General features: G+C 41.4%; 1 protein-coding gene across 24 annotated transcripts in view; it reads right to left on the bottom strand.

Annotated features, from left to right (window-relative positions):
- Window positions 1-26,879, bottom strand: part of LOC120817254 (pleckstrin homology domain-containing family A member 5) — a 117,611-nt gene that overhangs the window by 33,459 nt on the left and 57,273 nt on the right. For all 24 annotated transcript variants that reach the window (XM_040173247.2, XM_040173255.2, XM_040173249.2 and 21 more), the window contains exons 4-9: window positions 15,643-15,726; window positions 12,297-12,474; window positions 10,753-10,857; window positions 9,424-9,496; window positions 1,958-2,058; window positions 850-965 (exon numbers count right to left, since the gene is read on the bottom strand). In XM_040173247.2, coding sequence (XP_040029181.2) covers window positions 850-965; window positions 1,958-2,058; window positions 9,424-9,496; window positions 10,753-10,857; window positions 12,297-12,474; window positions 15,643-15,726 — 657 coding nt within the window. The remainder of the gene's footprint in view (window positions 1-849; window positions 966-1,957; window positions 2,059-9,423; window positions 9,497-10,752; window positions 10,858-12,296; window positions 12,475-15,642; window positions 15,727-26,879) is intronic.

Genomic DNA, 26,879 nt, shown 5'->3' with positions numbered 1-26,879 from the left:
AATGCATTTATTTGCAAGGCAATTTAACAAATTGGCAAAGGTGTAACAACTTCATGAGGACCAGGGATCTAAACGCAACACTTTGTTGTCTTTGTCTCTTTACTTGCAATGCTTTTGACGTGGCCACCGGAAACTTCATGCTCCTTTATTGTTTCCACTGTCCCAACAAAAGAGACCCCTTAACGGCCTACAATCGTTGCAATACATTATTTTCTTGGCTTCAGAACCTGCAATGAGTTTATTACGTTAGACGCGTTTGTGACGGAGCGTCTCATCCAGCCGAGGAAACGCTGCCTGCCGTCGCCAGAGAACAGAGCAGAATGGTCCGACAGTCTGTTAAACGGGTCTTCATGTTTCTGTGAAGCAACAACTGACTGTTAGCAGGCTGTAGCCGCAGTCAGCTAAACCGAGACAGCGGAGCTAAACTAAGGAAGCCACATTCAAACTCGCCGAAGCGTAAAATAGTCGTGCACAAGAACCACCGCTGCACCGTTGCGAGCGCGCGTTCTGGGTTCGTGGATGACGTCATCATGACACGTCAATATCCGCCGTACTTTTCCTGTTTGTTGTCTGTTAGCTGCGTGCGAATTTATGGGGGAAAAAGTATTGTGACTTCGTCAACCACCAACATGTTCGTCTCGTCTCGTTAACGAAAGTTAGAATAGATTTAGTCATAGTTTTTATTTTTTAAGATCATTTTCGTCACGTCTTAGTCTCGTCTTAGTCACGGAAAAAAGGTTCGTTAACGAAAAAATGTCGTCGTCGACGAAATTAACACTGCTGTGTATGTAATATATAAACTTTTTGACAAGCATCATGTCATGTGTCTTTACTGTGTTGAGCACCGACCTTCTGACTGGTTCAGTGTGGACAAGAGCAGCATCCGTCATGACTTTCATCCAGGACTCCATCTCTTTGGCTGAGTCAGTGCAGAAATAATAGGTGCGCATGTTGGGATGAGTGGCCTGTCAGTGTGGGGAGAGATGGAGATTAATAGAAGGAGGAGACACAAATTGACTGAAGAGCTCAGTTAAGGAGGTTCTGAATCATTAAAAACAATGACAAAATATTCTTTTTTAACTTGGCCGTAGTTCTCTTTTGTACAATGACCCGAAACGGTCAAAACGAGGGGTCCCCACACTTTTTCGGCTCGCAAGCTACTTTTCACTCAACTTTTTACTCCAACTCATGGTGATCTACTCTTCTTCTGCTTGGGCAGTACGTCCGAATAATAATAATTACGAGCAGTAGCGGTAACCGAGCGGAACAACAGCGCTGAATACTGGGAGCGCAAAACGCATGCATATAAAAAAAAAACACAACGACTCGTCTGTCAAAGCGATCGCGTGGTGAACTGACGTGATTTCTTTTTTCAATGGAAGGTGATCTACCGGAACTGCGGTTGAACTGCGTTGGTGAATGATGAATAGCAGCTACTTTTATAGAAATGTAATTTATGTCTTTCTGTAATTCTCACTATAGCAAAGTCATCCGCCGGGCCCCACTGGACCCCCTGGCCGGCCGGATTCGTCAGTACACTCTATTGGAGCAGTTTGTTGGGTGTTGGGATAGCTTTGGAAACCCTCACATATGAGGACGTTTGGGAGAGATAAAAATAGAGTAACATGTCCTACCAATTACTTCAGGTCCAAGTGGAAGAGGGTTGTTTTTACTTTGGATGAAGCCATAAGTGCCTTTCTCTCCTGCTTGAAGTCCTTATCCTAAAGCTAAGCTAAACCACACCCGACGACTCCAGCTCTATATTTGACGGATGGCTATATGGTTCTCATCTAAGACTTCAAAAACAAACAAACAAAACAATTTATCCGAATAAATAACTTTAAAACCACCACTGTAGCGAAGCTTTCAGGAAACAATGTCCTCACATTGGCTGGCTGCATCTTAAGTATATCTGTAGAAATAGAAAAGGCTTTTTTGCTGGACACATGAGATTCACCTTGAAAGCGTATTTCCTGCTGATGTGGTCATCCACCGACAGCATTGAGATGTGAAAGCTTGGTAGCAGGATACTTCCCAGGATGTTGTCCTCTTTCTCATCTGTATCAAAGAAGAAAGAAGAATACCCATATGTCTACTATTTAGAAGTAGACATTTGCATTCTGAACTCCATTGACCGACACTAAACTATGGTTAGTTTAGTCCGGATTATGTTGTAGATTAAATAAGGGGTTGGACTGTTAACACACCAGCCTGATTATCTTTTTTTGGTGAGTTTTTAGTTTTGCCTAATTGAGATAAACTGTCCGAGTTTACGCAAGAGGTAGTTTAGGTCAAGGTTGCTTGATATCTCGTCTCTGTGAACAAAGTCTGTATTTTCCATCCGAAATTACATTTCACATTATATTTAATGTTTAGTTTTTGTGCAAAGACCGTATGTCTGATACTTTAATAAATATTTGTTACATTTACGTTCAGCTTCAATCCTATCAGTAACAAATATTTCATTCCACAGAGACCTCAACAAAGACCTTAACCCACAGGAATGAAGAAATTGTATTTCTGCACACTGCACACACACACACACACGATCAACTCTCACTAAATGTTGTCTTCCATGTCTCAGAAACAGAAGTTGTGAACCCCCCCATAAATGCTTTACAGTGGAGTCCTCTGACCAGATAAATAATAATTCGTTCCACTTCATAAAAACAAACTGAGCTGATTTATTGTGATGGTAACGACTGCATGGCACTAACCCCTGCCTGTGGTCCAATAGCTCAATGCTGCTTTGATGGGAGATGCTACAAACGTCTGCTGCACCAGTTGCAGGCAAAACCTACAGAGCCTCCAGCCAGGGTTCTGTTTGCTGCACTATGAGCGCTGCAGCTCCTGCGGCCCCCGTCCCTGCTGCTGAATTATTCAGGTACAGAATACACAGAAAATGAGCAATAAAGAGAAGGAATGAGCAAGATGGCCTGCACATAGCTATACGGTGGAAGAGGGGTTTTCTTTAAAGGTCACAGATATTCACCAGGTTCCTTGGAGGTTTATTGAAGCTGCAAGTCTGCCGTGACATCCAACTTTTTCTTCTGTGGAATTACTGGACATTCTAGTCAAAGGTGTGCTCAACGATCTGAAGACAGTGGAGATGGTTGTGGATTTCAGGAAGAACGGAGTCCCACCTTCCCCAATCACCCTGTGTGATTCCCCCGACACTGCTGTGGATTCCATTTCCTGGGCTCCATCATTACATTACATTACATGTCATTTAGCTGACGCTTTTATCCAAAGCGACGTACAATAAGTGCATTCAACCATAGGGTACAAACTCAGGAGAACAAGAAACAAGAAAGTGCAATTTCCTCAAATAAGCCAATTTACAATTTGCTATAGACGAGTGACGTTACAAGTACAATTTAAGTGCTACAATTTGTTAGTCTTTAGTCGAGGTAGAGTCTGAAGAGGTGTGTCTTTAGTTTGCGGCGGAAGATGTGAAGGCTCTCTGCGGTCCTGGTGTCTTCAGAGAGCTCGTTCCACCATTTCGGCGCAAGGACAGCGAAGAGTCGAGACCTAGTCGAGTGTTTTGCTCTCAGTGAGGGAGGGACGAGTAGTTTTGCAGATGCAGAGCGGAGAGTGCGGGTTGGGATGTAGGGTTTGACCATGTCCTGGATGTAAGCTGGACCCGATCCATTCACAGCATGGTACGTGAGCACCAATGTTTTGAACTGGATGCGGGCGGCCACCGGTAGCCAGTGAAGAGAGCGGAGGAGTGTAGTGTGGGAGAATTTCGGAAGGTTGAAGACCAGTCGAGCTGCTGCATTCTGAATGAGCTGCAGAGGTCGAATGGCGGTGGCAGGGAGACCAGCCAGGAGGGAGTTGCAGTAGTCCAGGCGGGAGATGACAAGAGCCTGAATCAGTACCTGCGCTGCCTTCTGAGTGAGAAGGGGACGTATTCTCCTGATATTGTAGAGCGTGTATCTACAGGATCGCGTTGTCGCGGCAATGTTGGGAGTCAGGGAGAGTTGGCTGTCGAGTGTGACGCCGAGGTTCTTAGCGGTCGAAGTGGGCGTTAGTACGGAGTTCCCAAAGTTGACTGTCAGGTCCTGGGTAAGCGAATCTTTTCCGGGAAAGAGAAGTAGTTCAGTCTTGTCGGGGTTGATTTTCAGATGGTGGGCAGACATCCACTGAGAGATGTCAGTTAGACAGGCAGAGATCCGAGCCGCCACCTGGGTGTCCGAGTGAGGGAAGGAGAGAATTAGTTGGGTGTCATCGGCATAGCTGTGGTAAGAGAAGCCATGCGAGCGAATGACAGCGCCAAGAGAGTTTGTGTAAAGCGAAAACAGGAGGGGACCCAGCACGGAACCCTGAGGAACTCCAGTAGTAAGAGGACAAGGTTCCGACACAGATCCTCGCCAGGTTACCCGGTAGGTGCGACCATCGAGGTAGGACGAGAGAAGGGAGAGAGCAGAGCCTGTGACACCAAGTTCCTGAAGGGAGGAAATAAGGATCTGGTGGTTGACCGTGTCAAATGCAGCAGAGAGGTCCAGAAGGATGAGGACAGAGGAGAGAGAGGCGGCTCTAGCAGTGTGGAGTTGCTCAGAGACAGCAAGGAGAGCAGTCTCTGTGGAGTGGCCTGCCTTGAAACCTGACTGGTGGGGGTCAAGGAGGTTGTTACAGTGGAGATAAGAGGAGAGTTGATTAAAGATAGCACGTTCAAGGGTTTTGGACAAAAAGGGAAGAAGAGAGACCGGTCTGTAGTTGTTTTCTTCAGAAGGGTTGAGGGTGGGTTTCTTTAGGAGAGGGTTGACTCTTGCCTCCTTCAGAGAATTGGGAAAACAGCCAGATAACAGAGCGTTGTTGATGAGACAGGTGAGGAACGGAAGAAGGTCAGGTGCGATAGATTGTAGAAGATGTGATGGAATGGGGTCAAGAGGGCAGGTGGTCGGACGGGCAGAGGTTACTAGGGTAAGAATTTGGTTAGGAGAGAGGGCGGTGAAAGAGGAAAGTGAGGGCGAAAGAGGTGAGGTCGGTGGGACGCGAGAAGTAGGAGGTGGGTTTGAGAAGGAGGAGCGTATGTCAGCTATTTTCTTGGTGAAGTAGTTGACAAAGTCTCCCGGAAGAAGGGTGGAGGGGGGAGGAGGGGTAGGGGGTTCGAGGAGATTGGAGAAGATCGAGAAGAGTTTTTTGGGGTTAGAGAATGAGGATTCGATTTTGGATTGGTAGAAAGAGCTTTTGGCAGCAGAGATAGAAGCAGAAAACGAGGAGAGGAGAGATTGAAATTCGAGCAGGTCCTCAGGTCGTTTATATTTACGCCATTTCCTTTCCGACGCTCGCATGGTGGCTCTCATGGCACGGACCGGTTGAGACAGCCACGGAGCCGGAGGGGATTTGCCAGTCCGTCGTGTCGTAAGAGGGCAGAGAGAGTCTAGAGAGGAGGAAAGAGTTGAGAGGAGAGTCTCTGCAGCAGCGTTTGGATGCAAGAGTGAGAAGGAGTCAGTTGAAGGGAGAGCTGATAGAACAGAGGATGCCAGCGAGGAGGGAGAGAGGGAGCGAATATTGCGACGAGCCGGTATAGAGTTAGTCAATGAGGGAGGTTTGTTAGTTATAGAGAGTGGAAGGGAGTAAGAGATGAAGAAGTGATCAGACACATGAAGTGGAGTTACAGAGAGGTTAGTGGTAGAGCAGTTTCTAGTAAAGATGTAGTCAAGGTGATTGCCGGCTTTGTGAGTAGGAGGAGAGGGACTGAGTGACAGAGCAAAGGAAGAAAGTAGGTGTAAGAGGTCAGGTGACTTCTCTGTCACCCAGGAGGATGAGCGGAGGTCCATTTTCGGGGAAATTAGACAGGAGAATGTCCAGTTCTTCCAAGAAATGACCTAAGGAGCCTGGCGGACGGTAGAGGACAATGATGGTTAATTGTACCGGGTGAGTGATTGTTACAGCATGGAATTCAAAGGACAATGGGGTGGATGGTGGTAGAGGGTAGAGAGAAAAGCTCCATTTGGGTGAAATGAGTAGACCTGTGCCACCACCCCTACCAGTGGGCCTGGGAGTGTGGCTGAAGGAGAAGGCGGAGGAGAGAGCGGCTGGGGTGGATGTGTTCTCAGGTGTGATCCAGGTCTCGGTCAGAGCGAGGAAGTCGAGTGACTGCTGGATAGCGAAGCCGGAGATGAAGTCAGCCTTGCGAGTCGCTGACTGGCAGTTCCAGAGACCTCCTGTGACGAGGTGCTGGACGTGTGTGGAGCGGGTGGGATAGGTGAGAGAGGAGAGGTTCCCCAATCACCCTGTGTGATTCCCCCGACACTGCTGTGGATTCCATTTCCTGGGCTCCATCATCACCCAGGACCTGAAGTGGGAGCTGAACATCAGCTCTATCACAAAGAAGGCTCAGCAGAGGCTGTTCTTCCTTAGGCAGCTGAAGAAATTCAACCTGCCAAAGACGATGATGGTGCACCTTTACACGGCCATCATTTAGTCCATCCTCTGCTCCTCCATCACCATCTCGTACGCTGCAGCCACAGCCAAGGACAGAGTCATCCGCTCTGCAGGGAGGGTGATTGGATGCAATCTGCCGTCGGTCCAGAACCCTGAAGCCTGCTAAAGATTGTAGCTGACCCCTCTCACCCCGGACAAAACCGGTTCCATCTCGCAGGAGGCTGAGTCCATCAGGACCAAGACCACCCGCCATACAAACAGTTACTTTGGGCTCATCAACAGATCCCGGGTCCCCCACTGACTCTGACATCCCACCGGTCACTCCCTTCACACTCCACATGCACATACACTTGTCATTTTCACATACACTCAACAATATATTTGTGTAGAGTATGGTTATCGCTTGTGCACTTTATTTTTAACTTTAATTTTTAGATTAAATTCCTTCTTATCCTTTATTTTTAAATTGTCTATTGTATATCCCCCTTGCCCATAGCATTATATTTTATTCCGTAGAGATAAATTGTAAATTTGTAAATTGAACATGCCATTTTCTTGCATGTTATCTGTCTAGTTGTCCATTCTCTTACTGTCTGATGTTATGCACCATATTTTACTTTAGTTTTGAGATTGTATATATGCTCTACATATTTTAATATTAAAATGTGAGATATACATATATCAGCCTGATACAATATATATATATATATATATATATATCAGGCTGATTATTGTGATTGATTGCTGACCGTGAGTAGGTTGGCTTCACTTTGTTTGTGTGTGATTTATATAGTTTTTATAGCTATTTTTTCTACCCTGTCTTAGTTTTCACGTATTGCCATTGCTCTCCAAGTTGGAAAATGACAGACCTTTTTTCTTAACTCCCTCAGTTGGAATACGGTCAGATCAAGTTGGGAGCCTAGCCAGCCTCCCGTGTTGGAATACAACAGGAATATGGCAGAGTTTGGAATGCTGCCCCGGCTGAAGCTGCCCTAGGCCCTGTGGTCGTTGGCAGACAGCGCAGCTTGTTTTGCTTGTTTCTGTTTTTGACATCGATGCTGGAAATGATTTCATACACCGCCCCACAGCAGCAAAATGTAAAAAAGCCATGGGTTAAAAATGCAATGTAAGTCGCTTTGGATAAAAGCGTCAGCTAAATGACCTGTAATGTAATGTAATATCAAATACCTGTGCAAAACCTCCTTCTATCATCTCATAAACATCTCCAAACTCTGCCCACTTTGACAGATGCAGAGAAGCTTGTCTATGCCTTTATCTCCTCAAGACTGGACTACTGTAACTCTTCACTGGAATCCCTGGAAAGAATATCCTGAAACTACAATACATTCAAAACAGCGCTGCCAGGATCCCGATGAGAGTCCGGAAATATGAGCACATAACACCCATCCTACACTCAATACACTAGCTCCCCGTCTCATTCGGATTGACTACAGTACTCACTCATAAATGCGTAAATGGACGTGCACCTCCCTATCTGCAAAAACTACTTACTCCCCAAACCTCCACATGCACCATCAGATCTGCAAGCAGCTCGCTCCTCCGGGTCCCCAACACCAAGCTCCGCACCATGGGCGACCGGGCCTTTTGCTCGGCAGCGCCATGCAAATGGAAGTGTCTCCCTGACCACCTGAGGGACTCTTTTAATACTGGCCTAAAAACCTACTCATTCAGGAAGCCCGTTTTCAATCTATCATTGAAAATGTTTCAAAACATTTTATTTGCTATATATATATGGCTGAAAAGTTATATATATACACACTAATATTCCCCCCTCAAATTCCTTTTTAATCGACCTCTTATTTACGCATTTATCCATTCACACACACCCACACACACACAAAGACACAGACATTTCAGAGCTGCTTGCCTGCCCATTGGGAGTAGCGTATTGCTCCATCTCATTTTGGATGGAGCAATACGCTACTCCCATGAAGTGTTTTGGTACTTATTTCACCCTTATACATCTCACAGAGGAGGATTCCATCTCTGACCATTTTCCAAACATTGATAACCTGCTTCATGTAATTTTATGACAGCTGTAGTCATTAGTGTTTGTCCCACTCTGGTAATAATGGAATTATCAGAGGGCATATAAACACAGAATGTACAAAAAGAATAAAATGCAATAAATTCAAATCTAGCAACCGCCACCCAACCTGAGTGAAGGTACTTAGGATAAAGCAAAATTGAAAAAGAAGCTGTTATTATCAGAGAGACCAGCCCGTCAATGTCCTTCCCGAGGACGCCTCTTCTCCTCTCTCTGCCTGGCTAAGCCAATAAACATCCAATTTTCCCGTAGGTTTGTCATGAAAGTGCTTGCTGATTGTGCCATGGGAGTGCGTAATTTGACAATTTATGGAGATGGAACAATCTCTTACGGGTTTAAGAGACACCAAGGAGGAGCAGATGAGCTTTTGTGAACGTAAAAGTTTTAAATTTACGCTTTTGTAAAATGGGTGAAAGCAAGGACGACTACTTTTAACTGGAAGGACCCTTATTCTTACCCGTTTTCACCGCTTTTTATTAAGTAAAGAAGAGTAATTTATGTTATCAGCTCACCAAAATGTTTCAATGAGAGCACCACCATCAAAATCCATCAGCTGAAATCTCTATGGGAGATCTTTTAAACTCAAAGCAAGGCTCGTGGCGGTATTGAGTTAACTAAGTTACTACTATTTTTTCTAGATAATTCAACTGGAAGAATGGCAATTCTGTTTAGCTTGTGCATACTTATTGTTTTCACTTATGGACGATATTCTTCAACTAAATATATTCTCATTTGAGTTTAGATAATGTTAGAGAGCACTAAACGTAACGGGAACTCATGGTGTGGATACCAATTCAACACATTAGGGCCACTTCCTTCTAAATGGCTCTGCCTTCAAACATGAAATAGTGAATGCAGTGACCTCTCTAGAATTGCCCTTTTGACAAAATATTGACTTGCTTTTGATTTAAAAATCATACATTTGGATGCATGTGTGCATGTGTGTGGATGTGCGTCCTCACCCCGGTAGTAGAAGAGGCACATGTCACACAGAACAAACCACCTTTTCTTCCAGAGCTTCATGCCTGTGCTGTCCTGCGTGGTCAAAGGTCAAAAACCGTAAGTGAATCAGTCATAGTATAGTGATTACAGAAAACAATACACACTCTCTCTCTCTCACTCCCAGACACACACACATTTCCTTCTTTGATGTCCCTTCATTTTCATTCTCTTAACACCCTTTCTTTCTCCCCCTCTGAGTGCTTCTTTTAACCAGCTAATATATACCCCTCTGAGACAAATTTCTCCATCTGATCTCTTCATAACGCAGTAACAAATTTGCCTCTGTGGTGCTGGAGGTGATGGACCGTGCTTTGTTCTCTATAATTTTCCATCTGGGGGAACACACTGTGAAAGGGTTCAAGTTGTTAAACCAAAACTTTTGGCCGAGGCATATTTTGCCTTGCGGTCTATTCGACTCTAAATAGACCAATATTTACTAAATGAACATCATTTGTGATGAAGAAGACTTTTCTCCATTTTGTTTTACGATATAGATAATATGCTCTCAATGTAAGCCGGATCTCAGCTGACTACCATGACAACGGCATTTGAAACTACTATAACATAATTGACAACAGTTGTCAATTATGTTGTAATAGTAGTATAGACTAAATTAAACCAAATTGGATGCATAGTGAAAGAAATGTACATGCTTTTTTTCTCTTTACAACATGTAATTTTTTTCACTCGTCACTTTTGTCACTTGTTCGCTAGTGCACTTTATTTTTTAATTTCTTTAAATATTTTTTAACTTTTAAAATATTTTTAATTTTTAACTTTAACTTTATTCTCTTATTTTAAACGAACCCATAGCCTTAGCATTTCATTTTATTTTATTACTTGTGCACTGCTGTCTTGTTGTCTATTGTTATACTGTCTACTGTTATGCACCAACCGCCAAGTCAAATTCCTTGTATGTTTGACATATTTTGGCAATAAATGTTTCCTGATTCCTGATTCCTAACTACGCCTTAAACCACACCATTTTTTCCATTTCTGTTTGTGTGAGGATTGAACAAACCAGAGGTGTTGATCGGTATATTTTGGACTTTGGACAGAGTCCAGCTAACCTTTTCCCCCTGCCACCAGTCTCAATGCTAAGCTAAACTAACCATGTCCTGACTCAGCTGTGTGATTAATATACAGTCATGATATTGGGAATCTTTATCTTCCAAATAAAAAGCATTGAATAATACAATTACCGTTAATGTTTCTGCTACTTTTCATATCATCAGTGTGCATCACTCCCAAACAAACTCAACCACATCCCATCCTCCCGCCTGCTGTACCTGTTTATAAAGCCAGTTGCTCTTGACCACCGGGGCATTGGGGTTCCTCTTGATAGAGTTTGAGCGCTTCCCAAAGTTGTGAACTTTTTTGAAAGACCGAGATGGCTGTTGAAATACATGGATAGGTTGATTTGTATCTACACTTATATTCAGAAACACTTCAATTAACAAGTAACACTGAATGTGATGTATTTGAAATCAGTTTCCATCCAGAGATACAGTGAGAAAAAATAAACCAAAATATCAGCATCAACAACAGTTTGGTGCATTATATGTGGAGAAGCTTGTATGGTAAAACAGCAGCTGTTCCAGCAGCAACAAACATTAAACAAAGATTATTCCACAAAACCCATACAAACAATACTTAAACAATACTTTGTTTAAGTCTACGTTGAAGACAACTTATGATGCTAGTATTGAACCAGTTTCAAGAGGTTGACATAGGTGTGTACTTAGAGAGTAGTTCCTCAATGTTTTTAGTTTATTCTAGAACCCCTATCAAATCTGAAGTTGACTGAGAACATGCACACTGAATAGAAGATTGTTATTTCACTTGTTTAGTGAAACTTTCATTACCTTTTTTTTATATTGGAAAATAATAGCCAGACAACCCTGACATTTACTTCAGATGAGTATGACAATGATTTGGGTAACCCGTACTGCTAAGTTTACATTTGCCCCCAGGTCAACCCTGTCTCTTCAAATGTTTTTTAGGAGAAATGCCTTTTTATTATTTAAACTATTTTCTTTGAATTTTTACTATATTTAGCATATTAGCTAAACTTATTTTGGGTTATATAACAAACATAATTTCATTATATTCAAAACAGTAATTTAAGGGGCAAAGATTGTGGATTTGTTGCTTAATGTCATACTGTTAAATGGAAAGATCCTGTCTTGTGCGTTAATATGCTATGGACTTGAAATGAATGAAATCAAGATTATGATCTGTCTCTACAACGATCTGAACTTCAACAAAAATCCTGCTTTAGTTGCTGCTAAGATTTTGAAGGCAATCAAAAGAGATATGTTTAGCTTTTTGGAAAATACAAAATGTTCATTGACAAAAGCTGTCTTCCACATGTTAATGATAAAACATAAATCATGGGAACATCCCAATCATGTTTTTGCTACAACAAACAGAGTGTACAGTTGTAATTTCTAGTACAGTGGTCCCCAACCACCAGGCCGTGTACTGGTATCGCAGAGAAAAATATATATATATTTTTGAAACTGACTTGATTTCAGGACAACAAATCTACTATTTCAGAGATGTTGGGTGCTGCACTGAAAGTTTACTGTTAGTTAAAATCATATAAGTGAACATATTTCATTTTTTCCATCAATTATCATTACACAAAAGGATGAATGTTAAAAATATCTTGAACTTGATAATAATTTATATATCGTTAACAGAACAGATCACAAAGATAGCTAGATTATGTTAGTATGTAAATGCTTCTGACAAAATTTGTGTTTAATAATTTAAATGTGATTAAACTCCCCAACATAGATGTGCTGTAAATGGATGGATGGAGACTGACCCGTGTGGATGTCGTGGAGGTGGTGGTGTTGGCAGTAGTCACGGTGGTGGCCGGGCTGCCGGGAAAGGTGCTGTAATCAGAGCCACCTGTGTAGTTTGAAGCCTCGCTTATCGTGCTCATGGGACGTTCCTTCTTGTCACTGCTGCTGCCCTGCTCTGACGAAGCCTGAGGGGCCGGACTGCCACAGGGTGAGAAACATAGAGAGGCAAGAACAGGTGTCAGTAAGGCATTTCACCTCCATGTTAATAAGTACAGTGCTATGAAACAGAGATGAAACAATTGAAATTAATTTTGTACAGGGTTGTGCAACCATCTAACATTAGTTGAACAAAACAACCCGGAAAAACCAACACTGAGAAATCTGACACTAGGTATTGGGTCTGACTGACAATCACATGTCAACGTCTAGCCTCCCTCGTTGCCTCTTTATGAGCTTCAGTGACTACAGCACTGCTGCCACTGCTTCTATAATCCTGTTGTTTGTTTTATTCTCCATCAAAAATCAGAAGAATCCTGTCTGCAATTTAAATCCTAGTGCTTGATTTAAACGGAGAAGTCTCCAATCAAAACTCCACAAAACAACCAAACTTTAGACATTATTGGTACCTTGTGGTGGTTTGTGCAGTTAAAGTGCATTAATTGTAGGACCAGCTAAAAATACTTAACCTACAAAACCTTGGAAACCGGAAGAAACTTAAAAATATGTGTTCTCAGATTTGCCTGAAAAAGAAGTACTTGGAGGGACTGTGACTCTTGAAAATAGAAAGGATAAAACACTCCTATATGAAAGCACAGTATGTGGACAGTATCTGTGTAAAGGTTTTACTTTGAGTAAAGCAGAACAAATCTAGAGCTTATAGTGGTTTAGGTGACTCGCGGGAGAGTCAAGGCGGATGGGTAAGGTGCATTTTTCCAAAGCTCAGCGAATCATCAAGTGATTTTCAAGTCCAACCCCTCGTTGTAATCATCAGAACCAATGGAATCGAGGCAGACACATGGGAACACCACCAGCTTCCTTAGCCAGAGTGAAGAGAAAACGTATATAGCGAGGGATGCCGCTTTACTCTGACGATAGGAAATGTTTGTGAAATGCACAACATGTCGGCTGAGCTTTAATCAATTTAATCAATTCAATTTATAATATTTTTTCTGTTGAACACTGCAGGTGTAAGGAGCATTTATGATTGGACATGTAATTCGGGTGCTTGGTGTTTATTTTTTCCTTAATTTTGGAAAGATTTGTCTAAGAGAAATGTTATGCAGGGTGGAATGCACTTGCAGTTTGATGTCATCTAATGACATCTAGCTTTTGATTGATGGGGCTAAAGATGTATTATTTTTCAGTTTTGGCCTATTTGGATATGATATTTCATAACTTGTAATGTAATTGTGATTGTGTTTGGAGTATGTTCAAACTGTTTTTCTGTCTTTGTAGCCCGGACTTTAAGCTTTCCAGGAGTGTGCGGCATTATTATATTAGTTTATGATGAGTTCCTCTAATTTGATCACACATCTGAAAGTTTGAAACTCTAAACCCAAATTTTGGTCTGTGGGCCTGATAAGGTGAGTCTAGAAATAACTGGAGATTTCGATTATTTTAAAATGTCATGTAAAAATCATGATTCAAAGATCAGATCAGATTTGGACACAGAGAATATCTGGAGGGCCAGTCCAGACGCAATTATATTACTGTGGATGACATTAAAGAATCTGGAAAAGAAAATCTGACTGACTATGAAGAAAAGGTGAGGGAATTTCAGTGAAAAACTATAGCAGGATCATCTGGAAATGTGTTGAGAAGCATATGGCAATTTCATAAAATCTGCTCTATAAGATTTGCTTAACTGTGCATCTCAATACATTATTTTTGGGATCCACTATGACTGACAACAAGTGTGATTTTAAAGGCCAGACCTTTAACAATGAGCCCCCGTTTTCTGGGGCAAACCCTGTTGAACCTGATAATTCTGCCACATACCGTCTCATAAGAGATACTCATGACAAACAGCTCTAATAATACGTCACAGGGTTGGAAACAGGTTTTTACTAGAAAGGTCAACTTATATGTTTGAAAATGCTCCAAATCCAACTTAAACAAGCCCTAAAAGAGTGAGAAAATATTATATGCAAATTTGTCCACAAATTGTGCACACGCCGGAGCATATACTAATAAAACACTCTTACGTTCACTATTTAAATGTCTTTCATGCACACTACTGAAGCACTCACACACACATACATACTCTCTAAACCTATGCACGCGCATATATAAAACATTATACATACTCATCTGAAACACACGTACATATGAGAAACACACATGCATGTAAGAGCATCTCACTAGTGCACATAAGAGCATCTCACTAGTGCAAGTAAGAGCATCTCACTAGTGAACGTAAGAGCATCTCACTAGTGAACGTAAGAGCACCTCACTAGTGCACATAAAGAGCATCTCACTAGTGAACGTAAGAGCATCTCACTAGTGAACGTAAGAGCACCTCACTAGTGCACATAAGAGCATCTCACTAGTGAATGTAAGAGCATCTCACTAGTGAACGTAAGAGCATCTCACTAGTGCACGTAAGAGGATCTCACTAGTGAACGTAAGAGCATCTCACTAGTGCGTGTAAGAGCATCTGTATATACATGAAATCTCACTAGCATACAGAAGGCTTCACAGTTACACCGGAAGGCGGAAGCAAAGAGGGCAGATTTTGACCAGCGAAAAGCACCAATCTTACGCCCTTATTTAATATGATTTTAAGACCGGACTCGTCTGTCCCTGTGTAGGTCCATGTTTATAAATACTACCATATTGAAGTCACGGAATGTAATTTTAGGAGAAGTTAGTTGTTTTAGCAACATTTTTGCAGTCGGTTTGTCAGCAGTCAGACTTTTTGACATTTTGACGACCTTGTTTGTGAACAATTACTCAATGACTTATCATTGGCATGAATATTTACTTCTAAACATAGAAGAAACATTTCTATTATATATTGCACTTTGTAGAAATTGTTCTGAGAAATTCACTTATTATTGTTAGGGATGATGTGAAAAACTCACCAAAGCGATTGAGAAAAAGTGAAATTAACATTAGGGTTGTACAATAACGACTAATATGGACAAGTAAGCACAACGTACATTGCCACAGCACAGATATAAAAACTTTAACTTTTATTTTATTTATTACTTTTTCAGGAGGGGCCGTTATAATGGTAGGGGTAACATGGTTACCGTCTCCCTCTCTCCAGTCATAATCACTAGCAACGGATGTTTCTCCGTTGACATTGGAGAACCTAAGTGGAGAGCATGCTGTGTGGGTGTGTCAGAGTGCAGAGAGACTTACTGTTCATTTACGACAAAGATGCAGTTGTCTTGGGAAGGGACTCCTGACACTGGGTGCTTACAGGTCACCTTTCTCTCATTGTGACTGCAGAAGATAGAGAACAGGACAGGGAGACAAAAGACAAAAAGGAGAGCGTTTAATCACTGTAAAAACAAAATGACAGCCGTAGTCTGTGATAACTCTAAGCAAAACTACAAAAACGGCTCTTAGGGAAGGATAGAGGTCAACCTTTATACACCATGAAAGCCTATAGTGATTGATCTAAACTAACTTTGTTATGGAACACAACAATAATGTCACAATAATGTGCACAGCAGTGCACAAGTAATAAAATAAAATAAAATGCTAATGCTATGGGTTAGTTTAAAATAAGAGAATAAAGTTAAAGTTAAAAATATTTAAAAAGTTTAAAAAAAAAAAAAAAATTAAGTGCACTAGCGAACAAGTGACAACGTGACGAGTGACAACAAAGTGACAAGTGAAAAATGACATTTAAAGTGACATGTGCAGTATGAAAGAGAGTGACCGGTGGAATGTCAGAGTCAGTCAGTGGGGGACCGGGCTCTGTTGATGAGCCCGACTGCCGATGGGAAGAAACTGTTTGTGTGGCGGGAGGTCTTAGTCCTGATGGACCTCAGCCTCCTGCCAGATGGAAGGGGCACAAGCAGGTGTTGTCCGGGGTGAGAGGGGTCGGCTACGATCTTTTTAGCTCGCTTCAGAGACCTGGAAGCAAACAAGTCCTGCAGAGACGGCAGATTGCAGCCGATCACCCTCTCTGCAGAGCGGATGACACGTTCCAGCCTGCCCTTGTCCTTGGCTGTGGCTGCAGCGTACCAGACGGTGATGGAGGAGCAGAGAATGGACTCGATGTGATGGACTGTGTAGAAGTGGACCATCATCGTCATCATCGTCTTTGGCAGGTTGAATTTCTTCAGCTGCCTCAGGAAGAACAACCCCTGCCCTCCAAAAATAATTATCTGAGATTTCTAGAAGGAAGTCATTACAGAATATGTTATTTTGTCTAATGTAATGTGTGTCAGTCCATAGGTCCCGGTAGACTACAGTTAGCTAGTCTGTCCTCTTAAAGGGAGATTTGTTTTGTTGGGACTATCCTTAATTCAAGATGCTTCCAAAAAAAATGCTGTGGAAAGCAGATGTGAGCTGCACTTTACTGAAGTGTTGTGTGAACATTTATGTTAGACACAAAATGGTAAGATATATGTCCGTAATGTTTTTTCCATTTGCAATGAACTCTATACTTTGTCTCACCCAGAGACGCAATGGAGTGAAGGGCTGCATAGATAGGGTTTGAACTTTCTTGAAATATCCACTTTGATGTAATTAAATTGTTACTTAATTCTTCTCTTAATCAGGAATCAGAAATCAGGAAACATTTACTGCCATAACATGTCAGACATACAAGGAATTTGACTTGGCGGTTGGTGCGTAACAGCAGACAGTACGACAATGGACGACAATGAATCGTGTGTACAGTGCACGAGGAATAAAATAAAAAATAATTCTACGGGTTAGTAGTATAAGGCTATGGGTTAGTTTAAAATGAAATGATACAATTTAAAGTTAAAAATATTTAAAAATAAAGTGTACCAGCGAACAGGAAGTGACAAAAGTGACGAGTGAAAAATGACAGTTAAAGCGACTCTCTGCAGAGCGGATGACAGGCTGCAGCCACAGCCAAGGATAAGGGCAGGCTGCAGCGTACCAGACGGTGATGGAGGAGCAGAGGATGGACTCGATGATGGCCGTGTAGAAGTGGACCATCATCGTCTTTGGCAGGTTGAATTTCTTCAGCTGGCTCAGGAAGAACAACTTCTGCTGAGCCTTTTTGGTGATGGAGCTGATGTTCAGCTCCCACTTGAGGTCCTGGCTGATGATGGAGCCCAGGAAACTGACTTTAGAGCGTTGAGCTCCAGGTTGTTCTGGCTGCACCAGGACACCAGATGGTGATATTACAACACCAGATGGTAATATTACAACTTTGTCCTGAAAATATGACAACTTTATTTGTTGTTGCTCTGATTAGATCCGCCATGATGGAGAGGTAATGTATCAAATAAGCAAACCATATCAAATTTGATAAAAATCAAGTGAGCTTAAGACAATTGTCTGTTTGCTCGGTACAGCTTGTATTTGTTCATGACCTTTCTTAAATGCCTCCCATGGGTTCAAAAAGTATTGTCAATTCAAGTGAGCAGAGCTCCAAGAATACGTTATGTGAGTGTGTATTCCCTCCTAACTATCTATCAGTCGGAGCATGTAAACGTTGCACACTCTCACTCAGCCGCTGGATAAAGTCATAGCTGTAGTAAATAGAACTTAAACCTGCTCATAAAGGGCACATAATCACACTTATATACTTTTAACATTCATAATGTATTCAAGGAACAACTTGAAAAAAATGCAGTATTTTCAGATACATTTATGAAAAAGAATGGAGCTGGAGAATCTACTAGCCTCTAATGTATTTTTTTCAAAGACGGCAACTACCAATTATCCTGTGCATTTATTCATCATTGTTTTAAGATTGATTTAACATGGCAAATGGAATATGTTAAAAAAAACAGAAACCACATTATTTTAGCATACACATTGAAGAACACCAGCACACTAATTGTTTTCAGACTTCCAGGATTCCAATTCTGCATTTGGTGTTTTTTTACATTAAAAGGTGTTATAAATGAGGAAGGCTATTTGATTACTACCCTTGAGAATAAAAGGTCAAATTCAGAAAGGGGTCAAGGGAATTCACAGATTATTTTGTAAAAATAGAGACAGCACATTATTAGGTTGCTATGATAAAAATCCCTTTTCTCTGGCTGTGTATAGTTAATGGGCAAATCTTCCACACTATCCATCTGCTCAACTTCTGCATCCTTCACTCCCCGTCCTCACAGCCACTAGGACTATGACGAAGCCGTCCACATGGTTAATCTCAAACTGTGGCTATCTGATGTGCCTGTTAGAATTGTTGCTGATGCTGCAGAACTGTGGTTCTAAAGGTAGGTAGGTAGTATGTCTTCTTCTATCAATCAGAGGTAGACAAACCCAACAGTTTGTCTACCTCTACCTATAATAATTCAAAATATCTAATTCCAATAGTTTACGAAAATAAACAATCCACTTCTTTTGGATAGAACATACATTGTAACTATAGGTAATATATTGTCTTTAGATGACAATAGAATTGAGGGCTGCCTTGTAATTTTCTACACCTAGAAGAAGAAACTATTGTTGTTGCACATTTGGCTTCCACAAACGAATGAAATAACTGTATCCTCAAATTCGTCATTGGTTACAACTGATGTTGATCGGATGGTAAACCAAGTCAGTGCTGCAAGATAACTAGGCATCTGGATCTGGTTTGGTTTCTCATTGATTGTTTTTTTATAAACACAAGAATCCAGTGAGCAGTGATGGCAGGAGCTGCCGAGGAAATGGCACCTCTGAATCACCCAGCTGAAACACTGACAGCTCGGAGCTAAAGGGAAGCAGCTCATTTCGTTTCGCTCGTATTTTGAAAGAGAAAGCCTTGGCAACAGCATGTGTGAATCTCGCATCACAACCTACACTGCCGATAAATAACCTCTCAGTAAATGCCTTACTGTAAGGCAAATCTTCATCACCATCGGCAAGTCTCTGCATTCCAGGAGACTATTCATACTCCACACAACCACGTTAACGTCCACAGCTTGCGTACTCACCAGAGGAAATGTAGCAGGAGCTAAGGAGGCAGGCAGAGCAGGAGGAGCAGTAGGGGAACCGCTGCCTCTTCCATGGGCTTTGCTCCGGGTGAAGCCAGCTCTGCTTGTGCGAACGCTGCTAAAGAGCCCCCCCTTCCTCCCTCGCTGTCTCTCCCCTGCTCTGCCTACATCACCATTGTGCTGGTGTTATCAGACAGATGTGTCAACAATTCCTGCTAGAAAATGGCACGAAGCTGCCCGATGAAGGCAGTAGGACCAAGCATGTCCTGTCATCTGTCTGAAATAGGAACCGTGACTTTGCACGGCCCTCATGGGCAACACACAGGGTTTCCCTTTTAATCCAAGTCATCTGTTGGAATCTGACAGGGGGGGGTTTGGCTAATGAAAACCAATTTGTTAAATTAATAAAATAATGAATGTAAGTACAATTATTGACAAATAATAACAATAATTGGGAAACACCTTGAGATCAGGGACCAATAACCCAAGTATAAATCAATTATCATAGTTGCTGTTCACTCAATACGTCAATAGTCAGCAAAAAGCCACATTAATGATGGACAGTGAATGTTTGAGTTCAGGCACATGCCACAATATTAAGCTTTTATCACAATACACATGCATGTGTGCAGGGGGAGAAACTAGAAAACTACTAAAATGGCAAATCCTGTATCTGACCACGTGAGAATACAAAATGTCATTTTGGAGTAAAAATACCAAAATGGTACTCGTGGTCGCGTCTGTAACAACTCTAAGCAAAACTAAAAAATGGCTCTAAGGGAAGAATAGAAAAAACCCCAAGAATGAATACACAGCACTGACGTAGCTTGCCGGTTTGTAATTAACACAATAACATAACAGTACAGTGAACTTTTAATAACACACTGACTTCTTTGTGCCTAGACATAAGGCTCCCTCTGTGGGATGACTCTGTAGCGGTCAATGTGGTTCTTTCAGTTCCTGTGTGAAAATTCAAACTGTGGCAAATTCAAACTGCGGCAATCAATTCTTCATATGGCAGCGTGAATTCTTTTGAAGTGAAAGCAAGTTTATCTTTCTTATGACCGGCAAATGTCGACTGGAGAGGGAAGACAATGTTTCCTTCTCTTCCTTCTGCAGGTTAAAGTTGCACAGCAAAATTCATAGAGTTAATTTTTCCGGAATTAGGCAAAAGTGCAGAGTTGAAATCACACCGAAAAACGTTCAACGTTCAACGGATACAGAGTCAATTGTTCGAAAGAATGGAGTCATTATCCAGTGTCAAGGACTTGGGTTTACTCTACATAGAGTGTATTTATCACTGATCTAATTTATTTGTGACACGTAGTAGAGTTAAATTAACTCTTTCATAGGTTTTAAATCTAACTGCACACCAGTGACACACTTCTTGGTGTTGGGTTTAACTCTACGTACAGTGTATTTAACACTGTATTTATTTATTATAGTATTTATTTTTGACACGTATTAAAGTTAAATTGTTAGTTGGGCCATATTATGAAAATTCCACTTTTTTAGTGCTTCTATACATTAATTTGGGTATCTGGCATGTCTCCCAACACAAAAACGCTGGAAAAAAACAACTCACCAAAATTTTCACCAAAACAGGCTCTGAACAAACAGTTCATGTAGGCCAAATTCCGAACTCTCTTTGTTCCAACCACATGGTGAAGATCCCAAAAACCGCATAGCACCTATATCACTGGAACACTTCTTAAGCTCAATTTAAATTTTGAATATATATGGTAGTACATGTAATATTACAGGACCATTTAGTCCCCGTCACTTACTTTAAAAGCACAAGTGTGTGCTAGAATCTCAATATAATACACAGAGAGCTGAGCTAACCTAAATAGGACCTTAATCACATGTCTACCCTACTCAGTCCCATCAGTATTTCAACCCCATTCACTCACTCACTTGTTGCCAGATTGTTCTCAGCAGTATGTCAGACTTTCCCGCATTTTCTCTTGGACTGATATCCTGTTGCCAATCCTGCCTAGTTATTCACCCAGCCTTCTGTCTTTACCGGTGACTCTACAACTGACGGTACCCCACCCTCACCCCAAACTTCATTTAGATACATAGAAAGAGATTAAAATGACTCCTGAGCTGTAAAGATTTGGGTGTTTTGTGCTGTAAAGCTTCCGTTCACTGTTGAAGCAGGAAACCAGCTTCAAAGCTTTCAATGGAGCTATATTGTCTAAAACATTTAAGTTTAACATTTAATTTAACTTTAAGTTTCAAGCTGGAGAGGTAAACTTCTCTGGGATGACTATGCTTTATTGATATTTCTCCCGATATGTGTCCTGCATAAGTGCCTCAAATCCTTTTTTGGATTTTTCCCGCTATGGAAAGCATCTTTTTAGTCTGTCACTTAGCTATTTTGAGCTGAAACATTTCAACAAGAAAGAGGTAACCCACTGCCTCTAAAGAAATTGATAGATCAAAGAGACTGAAGGCTAAACATTTGCATTCTTTGAAGTAACTTGTTGGAACGCAAAACGCTCCAACAAGTCACTTCACAGACTTTTTATTATGTTCACACACCTTTTGTAGTTCAGATGAAACTTTGACTCTGATCAAAGCAATCCAGTCTGAGAACGTTTGTACCCTCACATTACCCTGACTCGCTATAAGCAGCATTTATTTGGGCAACAATTCTAGACTCCAGTTTTGGACCCAACACAATACAAAAACAAGCAGGCCAGGTCAAGCTTACAGAGTCATCAATGCCTGAGTTAGCTTGGGATTTTAAACAGACTCCAACTATTTTAACCTTGAGAGAAAGGGTGAGAATATCCTCTCAGGTGCAATGGGAAGTGAACTTCTGTTATGGTGTGTTCTGTTAGACACTACAGTTGAAAGTGTCAACAATCCAAAGAGAGAGGGTAAACATAGCGTGTTGGAGAGCTATGCAGTGCACTGTTCAATGACAAAAATAATATGTTATTTGGGACAAGTAATTGTGTTTTTGTCTCTACAGTTATTCATTCATGTCGGTAAGAGGCAAGCTCTGGAGAAGCTGTTCCATCAATCAAAGTTGCACTCTGGGCTCAGAGCCTTATATCATGAGTATGGGCTTTGAAAGAGTACTATGCACTTAGGTATCTGTGCTACAGTTGATGGGAGCACATGTGATGCATTAAGACAAACAGGCCAGATCCACCATCCAGCGGTGGGAGGAAATGACAGGCAAAGGGGACATCGCTCATAGAAACATATTAGATGAGGCATCGCTGTTTGAGTACACGAAGGGACGGGAGGACATTTATGTGTGGGTGACAGAAGTGGTACAGGACAATTCTCACATCCACAGACACAACAACTCTCTTTATAGCTGCATCCCAACTGGAGGCTTTTTATTTTTCATGCTCCATACTTTCTAAGGAAGAGCTCTTTCAAAGCTAGCTAATGGTGCCATTACATGGCCAAGGGAAATGGTGAGCATGTAAAAACAGTCTGAACACTGCAAGTGAAGCTAGTCTATTAGGGAGGTGGACATGGTTGTATGATGATGCAGTGTGAAAGAGCTTTGATTGGTCAAGATCTGACCAATCAAAGTTCTTTCACACTGCAAGTCATCATTCATCCATTCACACCTATTCATACAGTAATTGCAGTGGCTACCAAGGTGCTACCTGCACATCATGATCTGATGGCTCAGCCTTCAGGAGAAACTGGGCTCAAGGTGTAATGGAAAAATATAATGATGTCATAATGTTTCTTGGGTTAATGTCTAAAGCGAATCATGAGTTTAATAGTGAGAAAGTTTTTATCTATCTGATCAGCAGAGACACGGACACCTCTCTCCTGGTCTCTGATTTACTCATGCACAAACACATCTGCGTGCATACAATTGTCTCGAGTTGTTAACTGATAGGAGTTGGAGACTTAGGTCCTAGTCCTTGACACCAGAAAACAAGGCAGATGTGCCCATAAAAGGCTCTTAACTATAATACAAAATGTATTGTGACAACATTCTGAGGGTTCCCAGGCTTGGAGCTCTTTGGTGCCAGTATTCTTATCTGTAACATAATAAATCCAAAGAGCTATTCCTTGTGTGCGTATGAAGATACATGTAATGCTAACTAACCTATAGAGGAGAAGCTTGCACTGGTTCTCATGTCTAGCTGTTGCAAACTTTGATCCCCTTGGTGAGAAATAAACGGAAAAGGACAACTTTGACATGGGAGACTTTTATTCTTCATTCCCAATTGCTTTGAGAAAAACATCACAAAGGACACTTCAAAATACAGACTAGAATCAATCCAATTGAACTGCCAAACTTACAATCACCCACTCACGCTCGGTGCCACATTGTGGAGAAGTGACCTCCAATGAGCATAAAGCCTGGGTTTTCTGTTCTGTCGGTCTTTAAATCTTTAAAAAATGTTTCCTCCAGTCTAATGTGACTACGGGACAGAAACCATTCAATTAGTTCTGTTTTTCTATACGAAAAGGACTGCAGCGCCTTCAGCTAAATGTTCACATGAGCATGCTAAAATGTACTAATTAGCATCAACCGCAGAATCACACTGAACCTGAGGGGACGATTATTTGAGCATATTTAAAACAATAAATGTTGATCAAGATTGTTTACAAAGTAAGACATATGAATAAATAGGAGATTATCGAAATGGACAAAAATAGTGTGACAAAAGGAGCAGCTATCAGATCAGAAGCCGAAGCCAACTGTCTGTTCACTTCACAATTGTGTTTTTTTTGTGGGTTTTTCTTTAAAAAGAAAAAACACATTTTGATAATCATAGGACCCCTGTCAGGAGCAGGTTGGTAAATGTGGTGAATCTGTCATTTGCCAGCCTACATCACACTCTGCCTAATTTGGTGTTGTAGTTCCATCGCAAGATGGCCTCCTGATGACATAATTTACTTATTCATTGTTTATTCCATTGCTTTCTTCTAGATAACCGCTATTTGTTGCTTTCTGCAAATTCCTCATATCTGTCGTACTCTGGTAAGTGAGTCGCTGCCAATGCATCATGGTCTATCGTGACCTCATACACTGCATCATGGTCTAATTTGTCCTTCTTCTGTTGTATCCTACTACTTCCTACTTCGACTCCCTCTTGACAAGGTCTAACTGAGAACAATGTTTAATGTGTGTCTTCTTAGTTAAATAAAGGCAATTGTAATGCATTTAAACTAGGGCTGCAACAACGAATCGATCAAATCGATTATTAAAAGCGTTGGCAACGCATTTCATTATCGATTCGTTGTGTCGCACGATTATTATGTCACTCAATGAGTTGCGGAGATGCGCGCGGAGCAAAAATAAAAATAAAGGCGCCGAGCCGACGTAGAGGAAAGAGCAGCCGGCAGTTGTTGTAAGTCACATGACGCAGGGAGAGACGTCTGTTCGACTAGTCGTCTAAGGTGCGCGAGCGTGGGGGGTCCCGGTCCACGTTGTCCCGTTTTGACGTGAGGGACGTAACAAGCCTCCTGTTTACTCGTCATCCATCTGATCAAGCTGGCGTTAGCTCGCTAATAACAGCAGTAAAGCAGTTAGCAAGACTAAGACACGTTTTTATTTACTCGCCTCTTTTGGACCATTCATTTTTCAATGTTTTGTCTGATACTTTGTGCTTTGTCCCATATCGGTTATTGTTGACAAATATATTTGTGTGTGTTGTACTTTTTAATCCTGTCATATATGGTAGTCCAGTGCGCTTGCGCATATACTGTGGGTTATACGGTAGTTGATGTTATGCCTGTAAAGGGAGACACATGGTGATCCATTAAATCAACTAAGAAGCCTCTAATGCATTTATTTACAAATGCCATTTTAAATTCATCTCATAGCACTTGGTTGTTTTTTAGCTCTATGCATTTACTTAACTTGCACTACAATGATGGTAATAATTGAATGAATATGCTTCAAGTGAGCATGAGGGTGTGTTTGTGAGTGTAGTATAGAGAACTAGTTCTGACGAATTTAAGGTTCTGTTTTAGAATAAAGGGTTGGAAATTAAAGCTTTTTAATGCCGCTTTTTAAAAAATCCGATTCATCGATTAAATCGAAGAAATAATCGACCGATTAATCGATTATCAAAATAATCGTTAGTTGCAGCCCTAATTTAAACCTAATACAACCCATGTCATTGCATCATAGTCTTTGCCACCTTCAAATAACTTTATTTTGGCACAAGATATTCCATTGAATGCAGCCGTGTCACGGGTGATCGGATAGCGGAATCACATATTACAGCAGCAGCATTGGGGGAATTGTCAAGTGGAATCGGCTCTAGTACAGCAACTAGATTGGACAACTTAGGTTGGTTCCATATACAGTGCCATATCCATATACATGCCATATACTGGGCCTATAAAAAGTATTCACCCCTCCTTGAATGTTTCCCCCCTTGATATCATGACTGATATCATTCATTTCATGATATGAAATGATAAAATGAAATCATGGCAAATATTATTTGGCTTTTTTAAAAAGATTTTGCAACAAAAAAAACTGTTTCGGTGGAGCTTTTTCCCGATGCTTTGGCTGTTTTTTTTCTGAAAAATAGATCTTCCCCAAACTCGTGGTTCTCTTGCAGACTCAGTCAGATTACCCTCCAGGATTTAGTGATATCTTTCTGCATTAATTTCCCTTCTACCCAGTGTGTATACAAGCGGTAACAAGCAAGTATTTTTTAAGTTACAATTACTGAAATGACTCGCGTTACTCTCTTAGCAAATAGTACCTAAATAGCTCCCTTTCAGCACAAAATAGTTGTAGCCACCAAACGTTGTGTATCTCATTTCAGTAGTTTACGGCCTCGCAAAAGCTAACCTGTTACTTTGAGTGCGTAGTGATACGGAACGCTCGGGTCAATGTGAACAGCAACTGTTGCTGAATAATGCACCCCCCGTGACTCACTCTCAACCAATCAGAACGCTGGTTTTCATCTACCTGTATTATAAATAATGAGCATTAAACCACATCATGGCCGACAGTGCGGATAGAATGAGCATTCTATCCTAGAAGTATGGGCATTAGTTTTCGCTCGTCGAAATTAAAGACAAAAATGTAGTGGTGAGTGAATTATGTGCAGGTGCAAAGAAGCTATCTACATCAAAGAGTAGCAATTCAAACCTTATGAAGCACCCGTTGAAACAACACGCTTCAACAAAGCTGGTAGCGAAAGACCGTAACCCTACGGATGCTACGCCTACCCTACGGAGGCGCCACTCCATGCAAACAGTCAAGGCTGGACTTCACACGGACTGCAGTGCAGCCGTTAAGCCAGGCAGAGCTGGATAAATTGATTGCTCGGTGTGTTGTCGATGACATGCATCCTCTGTCAACTGTCGAGTCAGTTGCCTTCCGGCAACTAATAAGCAAAATACCAGTGATAAATGGAGGCTTGGGACAAATGTGCAGAATGACGTTTTCTAGCTGTAACAGAGAATATGCGAAAATACAGGTCGAGCTAAACAAACTAAAACATTTGAGGGTTTACAACATGTCTCTACCACAGCAGACATCTGGACTGCTTACAG

This window comes from Gasterosteus aculeatus, chromosome 4 (assembly GCF_964276395.1).
Source record: "Gasterosteus aculeatus chromosome 4, fGasAcu3.hap1.1, whole genome shotgun sequence".
Taxonomy (NCBI): Eukaryota; Metazoa; Chordata; class Actinopteri; order Perciformes; family Gasterosteidae; genus Gasterosteus; species Gasterosteus aculeatus.
Note: the sequence above shows the minus strand (reverse complement) of the source record. Positions and strands in the feature narration are given on the sequence as shown.